Source organism: Camelina sativa, chromosome 1 (genome assembly GCF_000633955.1).
Source record: "Camelina sativa cultivar DH55 chromosome 1, Cs, whole genome shotgun sequence".
Classification (NCBI taxonomy): domain Eukaryota; kingdom Viridiplantae; phylum Streptophyta; class Magnoliopsida; order Brassicales; family Brassicaceae; genus Camelina; species Camelina sativa.
The window spans coordinates 2125978-2149764 of record NC_025685.1 but is presented as its reverse complement, the minus strand read 5'-3'; the positions used below and the strand labels follow the sequence as shown (position 1 = coordinate 2149764).

The 23787-nt window shown below is 36.2% G+C and overlaps 6 protein-coding genes and 1 pseudogene across 6 annotated transcripts; 4 read left to right on the top strand and 3 right to left on the bottom strand.

The window, feature by feature from the left end:
• Window positions 1341-6571, top strand: LOC104718809 (probable ATP-dependent DNA helicase CHR12). The gene is made up of 12 exons (XM_010436641.1): window positions 1341-1619; window positions 1883-2045; window positions 2215-2279; window positions 2386-2574; window positions 2928-3077; window positions 3182-3577; window positions 3664-3923; window positions 4014-4232; window positions 4358-4565; window positions 4653-4806; window positions 4922-5527; window positions 5620-6571. Exons 1-12 carry the CDS (start codon window positions 1416-1418, stop codon window positions 6336-6338), a joined length of 3333 nt encoding a protein of 1110 aa, XP_010434943.1. The 5' UTR covers window positions 1341-1415; the 3' UTR covers window positions 6339-6571.
• Window positions 6307-7389, bottom strand: LOC104703622 (RAN GTPase-activating protein 2-like). The gene has a single exon (XM_010419665.2). The coding sequence runs from the start codon at window positions 7355-7357 to the stop codon at window positions 6695-6697; it is 663 nt and encodes a 220-aa protein (XP_010417967.2). The 5' UTR covers window positions 7358-7389; the 3' UTR covers window positions 6307-6694.
• Window positions 9712-13110, bottom strand: LOC104703612 (annotated as a pseudogene).
• On the top strand, window positions 13491-14561 carry LOC104703603 (U4/U6 small nuclear ribonucleoprotein Prp31-like). The gene has a single exon (XM_010419642.1). The coding sequence runs from the start codon at window positions 13491-13493 to the stop codon at window positions 14559-14561; it is 1071 nt and encodes a 356-aa protein (XP_010417944.1).
• LOC104718718 (leucine-rich repeat receptor-like serine/threonine-protein kinase At2g14510) lies at window positions 15635-18711 on the top strand. Its single transcript, XM_010436548.2, has 9 exons — window positions 15635-15928; window positions 16008-16551; window positions 16650-17110; window positions 17215-17350; window positions 17443-17514; window positions 17595-17663; window positions 17785-17856; window positions 18246-18317; window positions 18420-18711. Exons 1-9 carry the CDS (start codon window positions 15844-15846, stop codon window positions 18457-18459), a joined length of 1551 nt encoding a protein of 516 aa, XP_010434850.1. The 5' UTR covers window positions 15635-15843; the 3' UTR covers window positions 18460-18711.
• Window positions 19244-20484, bottom strand: LOC104718626. Its single transcript, XM_010436437.2, has one exon. The coding sequence runs from the start codon at window positions 20104-20106 to the stop codon at window positions 19381-19383; it is 726 nt and encodes a 241-aa protein (XP_010434739.1). The 5' UTR covers window positions 20107-20484; the 3' UTR covers window positions 19244-19380.
• LOC104718532 lies at window positions 22848-23482 on the top strand. The gene has a single exon (XM_010436329.1). The coding sequence runs from the start codon at window positions 22907-22909 to the stop codon at window positions 23480-23482; it is 576 nt and encodes a 191-aa protein (XP_010434631.1). The 5' UTR covers window positions 22848-22906.

Here is a 23787-nt window from a genome sequence, read left to right as displayed (position 1 = left end):
GCTTTCCAAAGATCCAATTTCATTCGGATTCTGCGATTCTGGATTTCGTCCAATTTCTTGTTTAGTTATATTCGAAAAGAATTTTTCCAAAAAGAAAAATGTAATGGAAACACATATAATCCTCCGAAAATTAACTTAATGCTATATCGAATCTGAAACACATGATTCTAAACCAAAGTGTACATCTCATGGCTCAAAATGGTTTGCATAAGCAAAAAAACAATCTTTTTGACTATGTAAGTTAGTGGAGTCTTTATGAGCCACTCCTTAAACTTTTAAATTCTGACCATGCATGAATTAAATTTAAAAATCGAGCTTATAAATATATAAGCAATGCTTACACATGTTAAGGAACCATAGGTCACAAAATTAGTAGACAAAGAATAAAAAAAAAAAGAATTTTATGTATTGGCCACATAGAGTTATATTGTTTGTCTCCTTTGCTTTTGTTTGACGCATGACATCCACATGAAAATATCATTCTCATCCATAACTATTGTCTCACTCACATACCATCCAAGTAAACTATAACTTATACAAAAGTAGATGTCAATTTATAACAAAATAAGTGTAATTTGGATAAGAATAGTGATTCAAACGAACAAAACACAGTCATGGATTATGGATACTTATCAATCTATTCCATTACTACTAGCACAAGGATCCTTCGAACCATCCATTGTAAAGGTAATATTGGCTAGCCAACATAGTAGCAAAAAGTTGACAAAACAAAACAAAACAAACAGAACTAGTTGCTACACACAAAATTCATTAGTTAGTAACAGTATGCATGCAATGTAATTCACAACTGAAAAAGAAACGGGACAAAGAATCTTTAGGAAACAACATCTCTCAAGAACAAACAATCAAATTACGATTTTTGAAACCACAGGGGTTTTTAATAAATTCGAATGGACATAACTCATCATCTATTGTCGGTGTATTACTGTCTTTTCTCGGAATCGCAACACACAAACAAACGAAAAACACTCTCCTCATTGCACGTGCGTCACCACGTGCTTCTTTATGAATCTGTTAAAATGTTATTAACCAAAAGACTCATATGCAAGCCCAATAAGCACCCATTGGTGTTGACGACCGATTGGGTCCTAAATAACAAAAAGCCCATTAAGAAGCAGGGGGGTAAATATGTAAATAAACCCGAAAGAAGGAATGGGGAGGGATGTGTTTGGAGGTGAGTGAATCGTAAACCAGATTTTGCAAAATTTTATCTCTCCGTCTCATCTTTGTCTCGGTCTCTCTCTCTCTCTCGAGTCTCGAGTGTTGTGTGAGAGAGATTTTTGAGAGACACAACTGATTTTAGATTTACAACCAAAAAAAAACAAAAAAAAAAAAAAAATCAAAATTTTGCGATAGTTGAAATCGAAAAGGGTGGAGGGATACAAGTTCCCGCCATGGTGGCTCAGCAGCTCCAAGAGAGATGCGTAGTAGAAGAAGATCCAGTTGAGACCACCAAGTCTTTGATCTGTGCTCTCAATTACATCTCTCGTGACCTTCCTTTGCCTCCTCACCTCTTCGCCTCTGTTTCTTCAATCTACCATGGCCCTTCCTCCTCCTCCTCATCCGATTTCTCTCCGCCGCTGCCTACTTCTCCACCTGTAAAGCCCCCTTTCTTTATCTCTTCTATAGCCTCGCTTTTGATTTTGTGGCTTTTCTTTTTGGGGGGTTTGATTTTGTGGTCTTGTGATTTGTTTCTGTAGCTTAGATTTGAGTTTGTTTGATTCAAAGTTTTCTCCTTTTCGAGTTTTGCTAGTGGAAATTAGATTATCTTCAGAGTGGCTTGTTTGTCCATTTACATTTTCTAAAGGCTTTTGCTTTACTTTTGTGCTTTGGTCTTTGTTTTTTGTTTTTTGTTTTGCAGGGGAACAATAATTTGACTCCCTATGGAGGTGATTTGATGGGGGAGTTTGAGGATGCTCTTTTGAAGCAGAGACCAAACAACTCTGAAGCAGACTCTCGATTGAGAGATTTGTTGGATACTCGGAATAAGAGTCATATCCAACGCCGCTTATCCGAACTTGAAGGTTATAATCGTCTTTATCAATTCTCCTAACTTATATATATATACTTCAAAGCAGATTCTCAAGTTGTGATTTTGTTATGCTTGGCATGGCAACGTTGTTTTGTTTGTAACTGGATAACTATTCTTCAAGGGGAATGCTTACTCTTTGTGTGTGTTTTTTTAAAAATCAGAATTACCTTCCACTAGAGGTGAAGACTTGCAGGCAAAGTGCTTACTTGAGCTTTATGGGCTTAAGGTATCGTCGTCGCTAGATGTTCTTTCAGTGATTTTTTGTTGTTTATGTGACATTGGTTGTATTGTGATATCTTTGACATTTGACACTTTACCTTGGTGAGTCGCAGCTACGAGAATTGCAAACCAAAGTTCGAACCAAGGTGAGCTCGGAATTCTGGCTACGTCTGAACTGTGCAGATGTCAGTAGCCAACTATTTGACTGGGGCATGATGCGGTTGCCTCGTCCTTTTTATGGTGTTGGAGATCCTTTTGCTATGGAAGCTGATGATCAGTTCAGAAAGAAGCGTGATGCTGAGGTCCGTTACATTTTCTTCAGCTACCTATTCTTCTACTTAAACCTTTCTTTTTTTTCTTTCTGCTCCCGGTTTTGATTTTCTTACCTTATGATTAAGATGTCTTCCTATGGGGTAGCATATATGATTGGCATAAGGCCACTTTCAAACTATGTCTCATATATCTTAGCAGTACAACTAGGCATAGGCAAAAATATATCACTAGATTCAAAATTATTGGAACTCATTTAGATGGATTTTAATGGAAGTGACATGAAATCTCTACTCAATGATCGAACTGTGACTCATTTAGATACATTATTCACAGTTTTCAAACTTCTTGATTTGCAACACTGATATGTTGTGTCTTTGATCAGAGGTTATTACGTTTAGAAGAAGAGGAGAAGAATCTGATTGAAACCGCCAAGAGAAAGTTCTTTGCAGAAGTACTTAATGCAGTTCGTGAATTCCAATTGCAAATTCAGGCAACTCAAAAACGCCGTAGGCAAAGGAATGATGGTGTGCAGGTATGATATAGTTTACGTGATTATTGTGACGGTAGTTCAGTTATCCTTTATTACTATGAGTAGACAAACTTTTAAACTTATTTTTCTTTTAATTATTTAACCAGGCATGGCATGGGAGACAAAGACAACGAGCTACCCGTGCTGAAAAGTTGAGGCTCATGGCCCTTAAATCTGATGATCAAGAGGCGTACATGAAACTAGTAAAGGAGAGTAAAAATGAAAGACTAACTACTCTTCTAGAGGAGACTAACAAGCTCCTTGCTAATTTGGGAGCTGCTGTTCAACGTCAGAAAGATGCTAAACTTCCGGAAGGCATTGATCTACTGAAAGACTCAGAATCTGACTTGTCTGAACTTGATGCTCCAAGAAGTGAACCATTGCAGGATCTGCTTCCTGATCAGGATATTGATATAACTGAGTCTGACAATAACGATGACTCTAATGATTTACTAGAAGGACAGAGGCAGTATAACTCCGCTATCCACTCAATACAAGAGAAGGTAATGTTGATCCTTATAGTACATCTAGTAGCAGTACGGTTAATCCCATTCAGAGACCAGTGGATTTAAGTAGCAATATATAACAGGTGACGGAGCAACCCTCCCTTCTAGAAGGTGGGGAACTACGATCCTACCAAATAGAAGGGCTCCAATGGATGGTTTCTCTATTCAACAATAACCTGAATGGGATTTTAGCTGATGAGATGGGTTTGGGAAAAACGATTCAAACGATTTCTTTGATTGCATATCTTCTGGAGAATAAAGGTGTGCCTGGGCCTTATCTGATAGTCGCTCCAAAAGCTGTGCTACCAAACTGGGTAAACGAGTTTGCAACATGGGTACCAAGGTATATTGCAGAGAATCTTTCTTTTGGGGCTGGGGACTTGCACTGGTATGAATGTTATGTCTGAAAATCAGCCATTTTGTTCATTGACAGCATTGCAGCGTTTCTTTATGATGGGCGTTTAGAGGAAAGAAAAGCAATAAGGGAAAAAATTGCAGGAGAAGGAAAATTCAATGTATTGATAACCCATTATGATCTTATCATGAGAGATAAAGCATTTTTGAAGAAAATTGAGTGGTACTACATGATTGTTGATGAAGGACATCGGCTGAAGAACCATGAATCTGCTCTCGCAAAGACTCTGTTAACAGGGTACATCTCTATATTCATTTGTCTCAAGTGAATGATGTTAGCTGGTTTATAGCTACTTTGATTCTCCTCGAGGATGATGAGAAATTTTGAGTATATTATCTAATGAAACTTTATCCTTGGTACAGCTATCGTATAAAACGAAGACTTCTGTTAACTGGGACACCCATACAGAATAGCCTTCAAGAACTATGGTCATTGCTAAATTTTCTCCTTCCTCACATCTTTAACTCGGTTCAGAACTTCGAGGAATGGTTTAATGCTCCTTTTGCTGACCGTGCTAATGTCAGTCTTACTGATGAAGAGGAGCTCTTGATTATTCACCGTCTGCATCATGTGGGTTCTATAGCTATCTTTCCTTCAATCTCTTATCAATTTTTGCATGCAATGTTTTAATGATATATTCACTCTATCACTTTTCAGGTTATAAGGCCGTTTATACTGAGAAGGAAAAAGGACGAAGTAGAGAAATTCCTTCCTGGAAAGACACAGGTCATATTGAAGTGTGATATGTCGGCGTGGCAGAAAGTGTATTACAAACAAGTCACAGACATGGGCAGGGTTGGCCTTCAAACAGGTTTGGAGCCTAACTCACTTAAACCCTCTCCATTATTTAGCATTCATCTTTTGGGGTTAAGAAACTGAATCAGAAAGTGAAGCTGAATTTATGCAAACGTAATCATCATGTGCAGGATCTGGGAAATCAAAGAGTCTGCAAAATCTAACGATGCAACTAAGAAAGTGTTGTAACCATCCCTATCTTTTTGTTGGAGGAGACTACAATATGTGGAAAAAACCTGAGATTGTGAGAGCTTCAGGGAAATTTGAACTCCTTGATCGTCTCCTTCCAAAACTGCGCAAGGCTGGACATAGAATTCTTCTCTTCTCCCAAATGACCCGTCTTATTGATGTTCTTGAGATTTACTTGACACTTAATGATTATAAGTACCTTAGACTGGATGGTACCACAAAGACAGATCAAAGAGGACTTTTACTGAAGCAATTCAACGAGCCAGACTCTCCATACTTCATGTTTCTTTTGAGCACGCGTGCTGGAGGTCTAGGTTTGAACTTGCAAACTGCAGACACTGTTATTATTTTTGACAGTGATTGGAACCCACAAATGGACCAACAGGCTGAGGATCGAGCCCATCGCATAGGGCAAAAGAAAGAAGTCAGAGTGTTTGTTTTGGTTAGCGTTGGCTCTGTTGAGGAAGTAATATTGGAGCGTGCAAAACAAAAGATGGGCATTGATGCCAAAGTCATACAAGCTGGACTTTTTAACACAACTTCCACTGGTAAGTCTGCTCGAAAGTACAATGTGATGGCTCCTGCTTTGTGTATCGATATGGTAATCTCTTGATGTGGGTTTTTTTGATTATATCAACAGCACAAGACAGAAGAGAGATGCTTGAAGAGATCATGCGCAAAGGAACAAGCTCGCTCGGGACAGATGTCCCCAGTGAGAGAGAAATAAACCGGCTCGCGGCTCGTAGTGAGGATGAATTTTGGATGTTTGAGCGAATGGATGAAGAGAGGCGAAGGAAGGAGAACTACAGAGCCCGTCTGATGCAAGAGCAGGAAGTCCCTGAGTGGGCGTACACTACTCAGAGCAAAGATGACAAGCTGAACAGCTCAAAATTCCATTTTGGGAGTGTCACAGGTAAGCGAAAACGTAAAGAGATCGTTTATAGCGACACACTAAGCGAGTCACAGTGGCTGAAAGCCGTGGAGAGTGGTGAAGACCTGTCAAAACTCACTAGGAAACATAGGAGAGGTGAGAAGGCAAGCAACACAAAGACACCAACGAGTAAAAAGGCAATAGAATCTATCCCAGTAGTGAGTAATGGAACCAGCGAGGAGGAGAACGAAGAGGAAGACGAAGAAGAAATACCACAGGAGATGAGTGGAAAACAGAGAGTGGAGAAGTCTGAAGAAGAAGAAGGAGAAGAAGAAGAAGAAGAAGAAGAGGAAGAAGGTGAAGAAGAGAATGATGGAAAGGCAATATTCAAGTGGAATACTCAAAAAAAGAAAAGGTCAAGATACTCTTTTACGTGCTCTTCGTCTGACTCTAGAGCTCAAAGTTCTAATGGAAGTAGACGAAAGTGAAGAAGGTGAGGTGAGATCTGAGTTGAGTTTGGTCTCTTCTTCAGTCTTCTACGTGTCTGTGTGTTTGTAGAAGTATTTAGATGTTCTTCTTCCCAATGTAACTTATGTCAATCTAACATGTAATACATTTATTTTATTTGGTCTCGTGTTAAGTTTTGTATTTTCTCAAAGTATTACTAAGTTATGTTTCTTCTGTAGAACGAATATTTGAAATTGAAAACCCTTTTCATCAATGTTTATAATATTTTTCTCAGAAGAACTATGTGTACACTTGCTAAAATATGGTATTTGATGAAAGAGTTTGATTTTAAGAAGTAAGATAGCAGCAGCACAACTCTCTATTTGTACAATACAAACTAATAATAGATAAAATAACTCACAAATTCATCTTCAAAATCTTCAAGATCATTCCTCTCTCTTAAATCATCATCATCATCCACATAATTACCTTCGTTCTCTTCATAATCCTCATCGTCTTCTCCAAAAGAGTCATTCTGCATCTCATCCAAAGGTCCAAGTAACTTAGGGCAGTTCTTGAATATCTCTTTGACTTCCTCAATGCCTCTAACAGAGATCATATTCCCATCAATGTTCAACATCTTGAGACTTTCTTTCGTGACAACCGTATGAGCCAGATTCAGTGCTCCTCCTCTTGTCAGTTTATTGTAGCTCATATCAACATATTCTAACTCCAAGTCTTCCATACTCTCTACGATGTCAACACATCCCTCGTCTTCGAGATCATTCTGAGCCAAATTCAACTTTTTCAGATGTCGCTTTGCTGCCAAACAAGCGGCGATAGCTGGAGCCGCCTCATCAGTTATGTTATTACCGGCCAGTTCTATAACTTCAAAAGATGGAGCAGAACTCTTGAGAGCGTTTACTATAGCTATAGCACCTTCATTCTCTAGATTGGTATAACTTAGGTTAATAACAGTTAAGAAATTAAAGCTCGGAAATACTTTGCTCATAGAAACTCCAACTTTTATGTCATGATCCATTAGATAAAGTTGCTTCATAAATGTATTCGTTCCTCCTAGGTTAAGCTAGTGCCTACCATATTCACCACCCATGAGCTCCTTTTATTTTTAGTTTCGACCTAGTGTTATGTAAAAAAAAAATAACCTTAAATACATAGTTTATATTTTTAATAATAATAATAACAGAGGTGTAATTATAAGATTACTGAATATAATAAAATCCAACAATCTTCAAGACATGACAAAAAAAAAAATTGTATGTCTTTAATATTATCTATTGTTGGATGATAAGCCAATTTAAAGGTTAATGTATATCCAGTTTAGTAAATAATGCATCAAGAATACTAGATTATAGTATATTGAAATTTATAAATTTATGATAGAATTAATTCAGTTTGAGAGAACATATAGGAATTGATATAAAATCCATTTAAATTAGATTACATACAGAATTTTTTTTAATATAAATTTCATAAAATAGTATGATATTATTAAGTTTAATATATTACATATGTCGAGATCATATAATAAATCTAATATATACAATCCCTTTAACCTTTTCAAGCTTTATAATTTTTCCAACAATCATATCTAATAAGAAATGTGATGTTACAAAAATAAGAAATGTGATGTTAATTTCTCAAAAGAAGGCAAAACTAGTTATAGTCTTTCTTTACCAACAATCATATCTAATAAGAAATGTGATGTTACAAAAAAAAAAGTTATGAGAAATTTCAGAGAAAATCCCTAAATAAAACTCTAAATTCCAAAGCATCCTGGAATTCCAGAGAGATGAAAACACAATCAGCAATTAGAGGAAACGAGTGATGAAAACTAGTTTCCTTAACCAAAAAAAAACCCTTGTGCAGTGAACGAGAATGAGATTACTTACGCAACAATCAGATTAAGCTCCTACGCAAGAGTGAGTGACATAAGTAGGTTTTTGAGCCGTTATTTAAATACTAGATTATGTCCCACGCGTGGCGTAGATTTGAAATTAATATAACAAAATATAATTATATACTTTTAAAGAAGTATAGTAAATTATAAAATAAATTGATTATTTAATAGTTCATATTACATAAATATTCTTTTAAATACACATATCTCAAAACTTGTACAAAAATTATTAAAAAAAAATTCCCTCAATTGTGGTTTTATAGCTTTCTTGGTTCCTTTAATATTGTTTCCACTGTCCAACAAATGCAAGAAAACTTACCTATTATTTATTATATTATTAGATTCATTATGAAAAGAAATATTATTCGAGATGATTAATGAAGTCATATATAAAAATTATATGAAAATGATTCAATTATACCAATATAAGTAAGACCAAAACCTAACATATATATATATATATATATATATTTACAATTCACAATAATTTGGTTTTAATATATTTATATAAACATATTATATATATGTAAATTAACTATATACTGATAAATGATATATGATTAGCATAATATTAATAAGTGAATAGAAATTTAAAATTAGTTTCATGATAATTTCATGTGAATTATTTATCTTAAAATGAATAAAAAATAAAAGCAAAATACAAAATATGCGACATATCCTAAGGATGACAAGTAGAATTGAAAATAAAACTATACATTTTGACATTAATAATATTGGAATAATATATATGTAGTACTACTATCCAAAAAAAAATTAAGAACAATTTAGATGATAGAAAAGTTAAATATTTCATCATATTTTAAAACAAAAATATCACACATATATATATATATATATATCATATCTTACATGTATATATATCATACACACATATTGAACTTCTTATAAACATAATAGCATATGCTAAACACATGTTAAAATCGTTTTTAAAAATAAAGTATATAATAATTACAAAAATGCAAAAATGCAATAATTAAATATTAATATCTTTTATTTTTATTCTATTTTTAATTGTCATTAATCATTCATTAGAATGCTATAAAAACTATGTAGGTTAAAAAAATAACATAAACATAAATAAATAATTGCAATTAATTGAAATTTAGTATCTTCAAATATGGATATGATTATAAATATGAGAGTTACACAATATTTGATAGAATATGTAAGTTAATACAATATGTGAAAAATTCATAAAAATAAATTTTCATAATCTTCATGACAAAACAAACCGGCCCAGTTATATTTAAGTAATCGGGGTTTTACAGTCCTCTACTTCCTTAATTTAGTTCTCATCTTCTTCTTCATGAAAGCTATAGCTATCGGTACTCTGAGTCTATCACCTTCCTATCCTATACACCACCTCCGGGCTCTCTTATTTTATTATAGAGGAAGTGTCAAGATAAGAAAATGTAAATATGTCTTGAGGTATAGGAAAGAGAACTTTTGAGAAAATGTAAATATGTCTTTGACTTTATTCTCTCTCACCTAAAATGACCAGACTGATAATCTGCTGCATACTTACTACTAAACATAATAATATAATAAAGTCTTAACTGTACAGGAACAAACACACCGATAAACATCTCATTTATTTATTAATTTAGCGAGAGCCAACGCTTCAATGTATTGTTATTAACTATTGTAATAAATCAAGCTCCCGCTGCTACCTCTTCAACCCACCCATAGCTTCAAACATTCATCTCTCCCACCGGAAACTACTCTCTCGCCATCAGGACTCCAATCCACTGCAAAAACCTATCCACACATGGAAAAAAACAAAAATTAAAGTGATTGGCATTTTCAAGCAGGCCGGAAACATTAGTAATTGAAGCTTTCAAAGTGTTAGTTTAATAATACCTCGCCCGAATGACCAGGAAGATATTGCATTAACTTTCTCTCCAAAATATCCCAAACCTGTTAGAAGCTGAGGAGTGAGTACTACCTTCATATATTTTGTTGTGTATGAGGTTTAGGACAAAAAAACAAAATTACCCTAAGGGTAGAGTCACCGCTACCACTTAAAAGCATCCTACTGTCCGGGGACCAACTGCGGTTACAAAGCTAATTTAATTAATAATTAGTGGAAACATGAAAAGGGGAACCAATGTTCTCGAGAAATCTACCCAACCTGATCTGAAAAACCCGACCAAAATGGCCTGTCAAATTTGCAAAATACTCGCCCGTGACACCATCCCATATCTTGACAGATTTATCAAAAGACGCACTTGCAATCCACTGGCCATTAGGTGAGAAACACACATGCTTTACTAAATTATGATGACCGTTCAGCATATGCGTTTTAGGTTGGTCGCTAAAAGACTGTTTCCAAAGAATCATTCTCCTGTCATCAGAAACTGAGACTAATTTTTCACCGGACTTTCCTTTTGCTTGTTCGTATCTTTTAAGCGCAGCCTATATAAGCAAGCAAACGATATAGGAAACAAGGTTGATGGACAAAAAAAAAAAAGTCAAGGAATGAGGGATAGCTATCCCTCAATACCTGTCTAACTTCTTCAGGTGAAGAATATTGTCTTCCAGTGTGGTCAAAGGCTCCTGTCCGGAGAACGTAGTCTGTGCTCAATGCAAGGGAATTAACCGAATGTGCATGCCCCTGAAGTAACAACAGAATATGCAGGTTCAAAATTAGGCTGCTAAAAAGATATACAAGGAGAACCTCTTCACAAAGGACAGGTGAATGCTGAACATGGGGAAACGCATAAGCCATCCAGGTCCTGGCTATTTCTACCGTAACACAGTTGGGCACCAGGATGGAAACAGCCAGAAATAAACACAAGAGAATATGCAGGTTCAAAATGAGCGTTTTACCTCCAATTTTGCTGCAAAACATAGAGTCCCATCCGGAGTAACGTGAAACATCTTTACTGTACAATCTTGACAACTGCCAAACACAGAACAAACATTTTTGAATAGCAAGAAACAGGTGATCGAGAGGAACTAGCTAGTTGGCATTGATACAAGTAGTAGGGACATGATCTACAACATAAAAAGAGGATGATCAAAGCATTACAAGTCTACAAGAAACTTAGAAACATACCCTGTATATATAATTCCCCTCCCCCCCATCTGACACAAGTCACACCACTGAGACAAGTTAGGGATTTCTTAAGTGTAATGTCCCATATCCTTGCATCCACATCTTCGCAACAAGTTACAAACCGACGGCATGGGTAGTTAAGGTGAACTGGTTCCCACGAGATACTAGTAATCGGATACTTGTGACCCTGGGAGAAGTGAAGTGTTTATCGATCAGTATCACTCACAAGGAGGTTGCACAGCGTAACCAAAAAAAGAAAAGGACAAAATCAAAACGACGTTACTATAAGGGGGCTGCCATTTAGCTGTCCAGTTTCCGGTATCCAACAACAGACTTTACCATCTATACCACCACTAACAAGGTGCTTACAATCCGGAGACCATGCGACGGCTACAACACATTTCAAGTGCCCTGAGAATTAATAAACGCATATCAGAAACAGGGTGAGGGTTATTAGAAGAGGAGAGAGACAAAAAACCTTAGAGATAAAAAGAGATTTGTACCTATGCATCTAAACAATGGAGTTTGAGTGTTGAGATTCCACAGCCGGACACTCCTATCAACTGATCCACTAGCTAACTGCGTACCGTCCGGACTAAATGAAACACACAGAACAGAGCCCTCATGACCTAATAAATATTTTTTAAAACAAACCAGTCAGCTAATTTATGAAACTACCACTAGTCAGTCANCGACATCCAGGTCCAGGCTATTTCTACCGTAACACAGTTGGGCACCAGGATGGAAACAGCCAGAAATAAACACAAGAGAATATGCAGGTTCAAAATGAGCGTTTCACCTCCAATTTTGCTGCCAAACATAGAGTCCCATCCGGAGTAACTTGCCACATCTTTACTGTACAATCTTGACAACTGCCAAACACAGAACAGACATTTTTGAATAGCAAGAAACAGGTGATCGAGAGGAATTAGCTAGTTGGCATTGATACANTACCACCACTAACAAGGTGCTTACAATCCGGAGACCATGCGACGGCTACAACACATTTCAAGTGCCCTGAGAATTAATAAACGCATATCAGAAACAGGGTGAGGGTTATTAGAAGAGGAGAGAGACAAAAAACCTTAGAGATAAAAAGAGATTTGTACCTATGCATCTAAACAATGGAGTTTGAGTGTTGAGATTCCACAGCCGGACACTCCTATCAACTGATCCACTAGCTAACTGCGTACCGTCCGGACTAAATGAAACACACAGAACAGAGCCCTCATGACCTAATAAATATTTTTTAAAACAAACCAGTCAGCTAATTTATGAAACTACCACTAGTCAGTCAGGTAGTTGAAACGGCAGAGAGGAAGGAACATTTTGACATACCAGCAATGGTAGCAGAAACATGGTTAACAGGGCGAGTTCGGGGTCGATACGCTATCGTCAAAATATTCTCCACGGACACTGAATGCACACAATTTTCCAGAGCATCATCATCGATACTACTATATCACAGCGCGCAAAAAAACAAAAAACAAAAAAAACAAAAAAAAACAATAACCTTGCTCTATCTCCAAGTAAGTTCCGAGGGGTAAAACAAGTTCCTCATCTGCTACATAGAAAGAGTAGGGCAAGTTCTCCTCCTGAAAATTCCATGCAACCATAAACAGGGATTACTAAAAACTCAGAAAAATCACTCCTTTATCCTTCAAACCAAGGACAGGAAGATTCTTGCGTTGTTGAGAAATCTATTGGTTAGATGGGTAAGCTGCAAAGGCCCTGTTTGGAGAGGGACATTGATAGGGTCGCCTAAAGCAATTCCAGCAGGATCCACTAACCGACATATCCCCATCTCAGCCATGTCTTGTGGCTTCGGACTTAAAAGAACAAAAGCCAAAAAAAAAAAAAAAAAAAAAAAAAAAAAAAAAATATCTNACAGATCTGCGACATAGAAAGAGTAGGGCAAATTTTTAAAATTTACAATAATTCCTTGACTTCTAAATTTCCTTTTCTTAAAAAAAAAGGCAAAATAATAAAGTTCATGTTCCTAATATCGATAGAATTGGAAAGTTTGGATCGGTTTAGGATTAGGACTCTTATTCTCTATCCTATATATACATATATATATATATATTCTAATTGCTACCATACATGACCAACACAAGAATACACATAGAAAATCAGAGATCTCTAGGGTTAACCCTTTCGTTACACTGAGAGATTCTCTGCTGCCTGCGAGATATGGCGACTTTTGAAGATTCTTTCCTCGCCGACCTTGATGAGTTATCTGACAATGAACCCCAATTAGAAGAGAATGATGCTCAGAAGGAAGAAGAATACGAAATAGAAGAAGAGGAGGAGGACGAGACTACCTTTAGTTACGATGATCTTGATAGCGTTTTTAAGATACAGAAAACTCAAGAATTTTCTGATATTATGCAGAAAGTGGAAGAAACCCTAGATTTTGATTCTGCATACAAGGAACTCGTCGATTGCAATAACCTCTTAGTTAAGATGGACAAGGAATTTGCCATCCTTCACAGCTTTTTCCGTCACAATTACAGACTTAAGTTCCCAGAAGTACCGAACGCAATTAAGTATGCTCGTATTGTTAAAAGTTTCCACAAGACGGATACTGCTGCTGCTTCAGCTGCTATGTTTGAAAACGTTCAGGAGAAGACAATAGAGGCGTGTGATCGAGTTCTTGATCTTAACTCATCGAAGAAGAAAGTTGCTAAGTTTGTCGATATGAAGGCGAGGTTGATCGCACCGAATCTGTCTGTGCTTGTGGGAGGTAAAGTTGCAACTAAGCTCATGGTAAGTGCTGGAGGTTTATCTGCACTTGGTGAGATGCCTCCTACTTGTAATGTTCAACGCGTTGGTAACAAGAGGAAGAGGAGTTTTGTTGGGTCTATTAAGGGTTTTTTGATAGAGACAGATATTGTTAAAAACACGCCTCCTAGATATCAGGATGATGCTTGTGGCCTCTTGGCTGCAAAGTTGACTTTAGCAGCCAGAGTTGACTCTGATAGAGTTAACTCTAATAGAGAAAACTCATCGGGGGCACAAGGAAGAGCTATGAGAGATGAGGTTCTCGAGAAGCTTGACAAGTTACAAGGACGACCTAAGCAATTAGGTGCTGATTCTTCTGGTACTACGTTTTTTGAAAGAATGAGTAAAGAGCAGTCGAGTCCTCAGTCGCTAGAGCTAGGCGAAGATGATGAGACTCAAAGCAAGTACTTCTCGAAGTTTGGGACATTCTCCAAGATTAATAAGAGTAATTTGGCTGGAGACGAAGATTACATGTTTTGAAAACCGAACATTAATTCTCAGCCTCATCTAGAAGATGATCATCATGTAACCGTTTTTACTTTTGCAAGTCTAAGTTTATTTAAGTTTTTTTTTTGACAACAAGAAAAGTTTATTTTAGCTTGTGTAACATTTTTTCAATTATATGTTCTATATATACATTATTTTAAGGATTTTGATATTACATTTTTTTTCTTATATAATTTAACGAGTACCAGACCGGACCTGCACCCTAAAAAAATTTGAGGCGTGTTGGTTAACCTTGAATTTATACAAGGTTACTATTTTTTTTTTTTCCTCATACAAGGTTACTCTTTAATAAGGTTTGTCAGTTGTGTAAATTTAAAATTTGTTAAATGTTGTCTTCTTACTATTTTTGTTTAAGTACATATGGTATAGAAAAGTTTCCCAAAAAAAATTATATAATCATGATAAATTACTCATACAGTTTGGTTACTTCAGATTGGTACTAAATGTATTTGGGACTCCGATTATCATATTCTAAGTTAGCGTTTATGTTTAAAATAATCACTTTCTTAATTAGCATAACCATCATCCCTTGACTTCCATCTCTCTTCCTAACAACATCTTCTTCTTTCTCTTTTTTTGCCACAATCGTAACAACAACTAAAATTTTAATTTAGAACGATATTTTACTAAATTAATAAAATAAGGACCGTTATGGTCGGCCACAAAGCAAACGTGTATGAGAACAAAATGCAAAGAGATATACATACCATTGTCGTATAAATTACAAAGCACATGAAAATGAAATCTTGTGAGGCACGAACACGCTTTGCATCCTAAAGCTTTTTAATTTAATGCAATTTTTTTTTTTTTCCATTGAAACAACTACAAGCAGAGAAAAGTGAGGAAACGTAAACACTACTGAAATCAGATCAAGTTTCTAAAAGTTATTTCGTGAAAGTTAATAATTGTAGAGCAAATTACAAATGTAAATCAACGGACCGGATTAAACCGAGCCGGTCATGTTTTCAATTTTCAAAATAGACCGGCAACAGAAATAACGGCATAAAATAATAATTTCTTGTCGTCGTCTCGGAGAAGAAGAACAAAAATAAAAAATAATAAACAAATATGTTCGTCGTCGTCTTCATCAACCTTTCGTGCTCTGACCTGTTCCTCCAATTCTCTCATTCTTGAAAAATCTCTCTCTGGAGCTGGAGGGTCAACCCACCCCCCTCCTTCTTCCAAACCTAAACCTCTTTCTTTTCATGCTAACTGCTCTTCAACCACCACCACCACCGTCACCGTCTCCGCCGCCATGTCTCATCTCCGCCTCTTTCTCCTCCTCCTCCTCCTCCTCTCTCTTCTCTCTTCCTCCATCTCTCAGCCTTCTCCTCCTTCAGGTATCACCTCAATCTCTTCCTTCCATTGCGTTAATTCCTCATAATCTGTACCATTCGCTTACAAATTTCCCAAATTCAGCGATTCTGATCGATTGTGGCGCCTCCGAGTCATCCGTAATCGACGGCCGAAAATGGCAATCCGACGAAGCTTTCGTCACCAGCGGAATACCAAAGACCGTCCCCGACAAAGCCCTCGACCAAATTTTATTCACCGTCAGATCCTTCCCTCTTGAAACTCGCCGCAAGTTTTGTTACGTGGTGAGCGTTTCTCGTGGCTGGAAGTATATGATCAGGACGACTTATTTCTACGGTGGGGTTAACGGAAAAGGTACTTTGCCGCCGGTGTTTGATCAGATTGTTGACGGCACGTTCTGGGGTGTCGTTAATACCACAGCTGATTACGCCGATGGTCTCGCTTCTTATTACGAAGGGGTTTTTATGGCTCAGGGGAAATCTATGAGCGTCTGCGTTGCTTCCAATTCTTATACCACTTCTGATCCGTTCATCTCAGCTTTGGAGCTTGTCAGGCTTGATGGGACTCTTTACAATTCCACTGACTTTTCCACTGTTGGGATGAGTCTTGTTGCTAGGCATGCTTTTGGATACAGCGGACCTATCATCAGGTATATATAAAGTTCACTACTTTGATATCAAGTTTGATCATTTCCCCACATAGAATTGGTTCCTTGGTTGCTATGTTAACATTCTTCGTCTTATTCAGGTTTCCAGATGATGAGTTTGATAGGTTTTGGGAGCCTTATTCCCTGAATTCGACTGTACCAAACAATAGGAAACTCGAGGTTTCTGGTTTCTGGAACCTCCCGCCTTCAAGGATATTCAACACAGATCTAAGAGCTACCCAAGTTCAGCCTTTGGAGTTCACTTGGCCTCCAATGCCCTTAACAAAGGCTACTTATTATATTGCGTTATACTTTGCTCATGACTCTGACTCGTTGGGAGATGGATCAAGAGTCTTTGATGTTTCTGTCAATGGTATAACATATTATAAAGAGCTGTCTGTCACTCCAGCTGGTGCGGTTATCTTTGCAAGCAGGTGGCCTCTTGAAGGTCTCACAACGTTAACTTTAAGTCCCAGAAGTGGTTCAAACCTTGCCCCTCTTATTAATGGTGGTGAAATGTTTGAGTTGGTACCTCTTAGAGGCAAAACTCTTGTTCGAGATGGTAAGACTGATAACATCACTGAATTGATTGAATTCGTTTTTGTGGTGGTTGAAAAGTAGCTAACTGCTGATTAAATGCTGAATTTGGGCTTCTGCCTTTTGCAGTAACTGCTCTAAATGCAATTAAAAGGAGTTTCAAGAACGCACCAGCTGATTGGAATGGGGATCCTTGTTTGCCTAAAAATTACACGTGGTCTGGTGTTACCTGCTCTGAAGGCCCTCGAATTCGTATAGTCACCTTGTGAGTTGGAATTTTGCGGAATTGTGTCGCCCGTATTTTTTGATGCGTCAGTTTGAGATTACTGACACTTTTCTAATTCATTGTTTTTCCAGGAACTTAACTAATATGGGAATTTCAGGTTCCCTAGCACCTGCAGTTACCAAATTAACAGCATTGTCCTCTATGTAAGTACCTTGACTAGCGAACTATTAGTTCTATGCCTGAACGTCAAAAACATCTGCTGATATTTGTGTCTTATGAACAGTTGGATAGGAAAGAATTCTCTCTCGGGAAGTTTACCTGACTTCAGTTCACTCAAACGGCTGGAATCACTGTGAGAGGATAATTATTTTATTTCACTACATCTTATGCAGATTTGCACCTGTCAATAACGATAGGCTACAATTGAACAGAGACTCATAAGCTAATCTCATATTTTGGTATCTATGTACAAGGCATTTGGAAGACAATCGTTTCAGTGGAAATATTCCTCCATCTCTTGGTGGAGTGCCGCACTTGCGAGAGCTGTAAGTTTCCATTCTTCTGATTATTGATTTTAAATGTTTCTGTGGAATAAGCTGCAAATCGTCTGCTTTTCTGCTCAAGATTCTTGACTTGTATATGGAAAAGACATAATACCTTATATTCGTAATACAACAGTTAGCCCTTCTTTACTTTGGCATCAGCACTTTTGTCTTTTACCTTTGCTTTCTAAGATTCAAAGGGCATAATAAACTATAAACCCTGTATACTTTTTGCAGTATACCAGCATAAATGTAATCATGTCTCCTCTATAGACTCTTCCGAGATTCAGTTCTTGAGCCTATATGTTTTCTATACATCATTTCATTGTCGCCACGTTGCTGCCATGAGCATGAATTTTTGACTTAGCTATGTATGTTTTGTGGATATTTAGGTTCTTGCAAAACAACAACCTAACTGGCCAAATTCCAAGCAATCTTCTTCAGAAGCCTGGGCTAAACCTAAGGTAAGCTACAAAATTCCCAAAGTGGTTTTAACCATCCATATCTGAGTAATGTCTCGCATAGAACCGGCTAATGCAAATATTCTATGTTTCTTTACACTTCAGGACTTCTGGTAACCCCTTTTTGACTCAACAGCCACGTTGATTCGGCCTTTAAAGATGAAGACGACAATGATTTGAGTTTGCGTTATACATTTTGTAGAGCTTGTGTGTAAATTAGAAGCCTCACTCACGTGTACAATCTACTTAACATATATGTATCATTCTTTGAACACTTTGGGAGGGGGGATAAGAGAACATTGATTTGCATGGGTTGTAATATCATTCTATTGTGTAATGAAACATACGTTGTATTATGAATATTGTGATAAATTAATGGAGTTTTATGTGTTTTTCTTCTAATTACAAATCGGTTCTACTGAGGTCAGTGATATTTCTCACTAGATATTCTTTGGTCATAAAGGTATCCACCTGAATCTACTAAACTTTAAGATATTTCTTGAAAATAAAGATGCCAAACAAGATATATAATCAAAGGACAAAAGAAACGTGAAAATAATGAGAGCTGTGGTGTCTGCAAAAGTGGAGCCCGATTCCAAAATGGTGAAGCAGAATCAATTGGTGCAGAAAAAAGAAAGTAAAAATTTAGAAAACATCTGAATCTTGCATGTGCCCATCAGTCTTTCATCTTTCATTTTCTCATCATTAACTAACAAATAGACTACTCTGTTTTCTATTTCTCTGTCTCATCATTTTTGTTTTTTGACATTTACTCGTTTGTCTCGCATATTTCACATCTCAACATGCAAACAAATCTAAAATCACATCTTCATCTTTTCATGATTACTGAAATTTTTGATCCATAAATATGAAGATGAACTGTTCTTACTTGAATTTCTTGACACTTAACACTGTCGTCACACATTAGATCTCAAACCATAGAGCTTAATAGAACACAAAAATACATGCATTAGAGAGAGTTACTGACCAAATGAGAAACACTCAAGAATCCGAACAAATCAACCAATAATACTGTCAATCAAAGACACTCAAGATTCGATATTTTCTAAGTGCGTCTCTCTACTTTGTTTTTCTTAAGCGAAAGTGGGAACAGAGGAGGTAATGGAAGAGATGACTTAGAAGGAGTGCAAATAGGAACGTGAATCATCGGCCTGATCCTCATACTCGCTGATCTCGTTCTTTCCAACCCTTTCTTACCTCTCTTCCCTTCTTTCTCTCTCTCCACTCTCTTGGCCGCATCCTCAAGCGAGCTCGATGATGATGTAGAAGAGGACGGAGACAAAGACGACACCGTCCTCACCGTAACCGGCGAAGCAGACGGATTCCTCTGTTTCTTTAACCTCAAAAGCTCTTTCCAAAGAACCGTACACTTGGGAGGGCGAGGAGATGGATCTTCGTCTATAAACCAACTCACTCTGTTATTATTATTATTCATCTCCTGATCTTTCTTCATCACTTCCACTTTACGACTCTCTTCATCTTCGTTTGTCTTCAAGGTAATGTTTTTAAGCTTCTCTGAGTGCTTTACTTGCCAAAAGGGAAGCAACTTACCTTCGGAGAAGAGTTCATCGGCGGTAAGCATCTTCTGTGGACTCACATTTTCCGACAAGAACTCAAAGTCGGAGACTTTCACTGACCCTTTAGCGACATCTTTCTCTAGTTCCTTACACATCACGGGGCTGATGCAGATGAAATCTCCACCGTCGGATAAATCAGCTGAGAAGGATATACGAGGTCCAATCAACGGTGGTGATTCCGTCTCTGAAACCATATCTTCTCTATGCTTTCTTCTTCTGCTCTTGTGATGAAGAAGATCTGATAGACACGAGCAAGTGATTGATCTTTGCTTATAAGCTTTGGTGGAAGTAGCAAATCGTGGTATAGACGTGTGGCTGATTGATTCTTGTCTGGAAGTATTAAGAGAAGAGAGTTCTAGCTAGTGGTAGACTTTGTGAGAGTTATAGATGAAGGAGATAATAAATAAATAACAAGGGAGAGAGAGAGAGAGAGAGAGAGAGAGAGATGAGGTCTGGAAAAGGAGAAACAGAGTAAGTTGATTAATGTAATTAAGATTAATAAATTGAGGTTAAGAAGATATAGTACTAATGAGGAAGACGACCACATGGACACGTTGGGGGGAGACACAAGCAGACAAATTAGAGACATGTAATTAGAGTTGTAACTTTAAAAGCCTGTTGGAGATTTAAGAATATAAATGAGCCATGCAACTTATATTTATATAATCTTACATCAATCGAGGTTACTTCAAAAATATAAGATAGAAAACGCTTTTTTTTTGTTTTTCTAATAGAGAAGATGATGGATCACAGAGTCAATGGGGGGAGTTGGGAATTCACGAGAGAGAGTGCATGAAGGAAGGAGGGTAATGACCAGTTAACACATGTCGGCACATGTGTTAACCTTCCCGTCGTTGCATGTGATTAATTACAGTAATTAATAGCGTTTCTCTTGCTTAGAAAACAAATTTCAGCTGAAGATCCAAAATATCATCCTTCATGAAACTTTTACAAAATCGGTTCTCATGTTTAATTATCTACAGAATGCATGCATGATTTTTGTCTTGGTTTACGAGGATTGGACGATTTGCAAATTTTTTTTAATAATAGTTTAGCACACTTAATTCTTTTTTTTATTTTGTTGTTGTTGTAAAAGCTATCATTTAAATTTTTAAGTCACGATCGAGTCCAAAATAACATGCAGACAACTTTAAAATTATTTTTCTCGAGAGAGTATATATATTTCATAATATTTAAAAAAAAAACACTTATAGCAAACTATTGGGCATGGGACAAACAAACAGACAACAATAATAATCTCGAGAGAGTATATATATATTTCATACTGAATATATTGAAGTAATATGATCGTAATAAAATAAATAAATACAAGTAAAATACTTGGAAGCACGTTGAGCTGCGGGTTTCTTGGTGTTGGACCACTCTCGTTTTAGTTCTGATTTTTCTTCTCCTTCCTTTGTTTTTTTTTGTCAACGTCTCGGTTCAAGTTTTACTCTAACAAGTAAAAAATCGTTTATCAAATTTCAAATTAAATGCATATTTTTACTAGATCTGTTTGCATCTTTTATTTCTCATATTCTATAGTTTTTGGTTTTCAAAAACTCAATTTCATACCAATTCAAATTTTTCAATTTTGGGTTTCTTATAATTAAGGGAATCTAGTTTTTACTCATTCTACTTTATTTTTTCTCAAAAACCAAAATCCATTTTTTGGTTATTAGCTCCCCCATTGACTCTCTGATTCATCATCTTCTCTAATAGAAAATCCTAAAACTAAAAACCAAATATAAAAGGGACTTAATAATGAATTTAATAAAAAAAAAACTCTAAACAATGGCCAGATGATCAATTGTTAAACATTGAACTATTTTTTATATATATTAAACACTAAACGAAAAACTGTTACAAATTTAACCATGATAAGTTTATCCTCTTAATAATTACGTCATTTTTTCCAAAATACAAATAACTCATTTTTTTCTAGTTAATGTACTGATTAGAGTCCTTTGTTTTTTTTTGTTTTTTTTTTTGGTCAAAGATTAGAGTCCTTTGCTAAGAATTGGAAATTGATTCCTTTTTATTTGCTTAACATTTAATATTATTTAATACATTATGTAGTAGGCCCACTATCATAAAGCGCCGGCTCTGATCTTAGTAATGGAATATCGTTTACACTAAGAATCGGAGGAATCAATGGCACCTACAAATGCTGGGTGCTCGTGGTCGGATTTAAAAGTTTTTTTTTTTTTTTTTTTTTTTTTTAAAAAANATTGACTATACTTCATCGGATTTAAAAGTTTCTAACCTAGAAATTTAAGTACAATTCATCAGTTACAACTTACAATTAAGTAACATACACCAAAATGAAAAATGAAAAAAGAAAAACAATATATTTTTTCTACATTATTTAACAACTGTACGTTATGTAAAACGATATTTCATCACTGAGTAAAACGACATTATTTAAAACTGTACCATATGTAAAACGACATTATTTAAAAAAAAATTCTGGAAAGTGGAAACCAAGTCGCTAGAAATTGATACTAGTTGGAACATTTTTTGTTTACACCACAGATTGCTTAACCATATATTAACATTTCATTTCTGTAAATTTTTATTTTAAAATCTGTTGGATTTCATTCTCATATATATGGGATATGGACACAATAAAAGCAAAAGATCTTATAACAATACAACACGTCAATTAAAGTGTCAAACTTTAAGTGGCTGTTACATAGTATGTAAATTATTTTCATCCAAGGAATCAAATCCTCCTAATTAAGAGATATATAGTTTTGACATAACAATAATTACATTTGATCAAAACAACAATAATAGCAAAAAACCTCCCCCTAATTTACTGCCATAAAGTGAATACAGATTTGTACAGCTTTCAAATTCCTTCTTAAACTTAATTATCCATCTTTCGTTTTATGAATGAATCTATATGTAACAGAAAGATAAGTCTAATACAATTCTTACATATACACAAAACCTAGCTATCACGCCCTCATACAATAATAATATTACAATATGGTGTCGAAACGAAACATCTGCTACATAGTTTCCGGAATCATATTCATCCTCTTAGCCCTCTTCATGATCGGTTTGATCTTAGCGCAAACCGTGTTCAAGCCAAAACATCCGATATTACAAACCGTATCTTCAACCGTCGAAGGCGTATCCACAAATGTATCGCCACCAGATCAGGTCCAGGTAAACTTCACTCTCACACTCGAGATGTTGCTGACGAACCCGAACGTTGCCGATGTCGAGTACAAGACGGTGGAAAACTTGGTTTATTACAGGGATACGCTGGTGGGGAATCTGAGTCTTCCTTCAAGCACGCTACCAGCGAAAGGTTCAGTGATGTTGGCATGTCCTCTAGTTCTTCAGATCGATAAATTTGTGGCCAACTTGGGGGATATCGCGCAAGATATATTGCATGGGAAAATAGTGATGGAGACAAAGGCAAGAATGCCAGGAGAGATCACGTTGTTGGGAATCTTTAAAACACATATGGATTCAATATCGCATTGCAACCTCGTACTTGGGTTTCCTACAATGAAAGTGTTGGAACAAGTCTGTGATCTCAAAACTAAGCTGTAACTGTTACGTTTTTGTTCTGTTTTTCGTTTTTGTTCTATAGGGCATGTTTAATTATAGTTTTCCGTAATAATAAAAAAGATTGTATTATTCATTCAAGTACCTTTTTAAAAAAAATCCACCATTCGTAAGTTCTCTTTAGTGATAAAAAAATATGGTACTATTATTTTTTGTTTTTGTGTTACAAATTAATAATATATAAAATTTGGTGAGAAAGAAAGACACGAAATCAACGGATAGCAACATCATCATCTCAACACAAGAGAGTTAGAAAAGCGTGCCTTCTTTTTTTTTTTTTTTTTTTATTT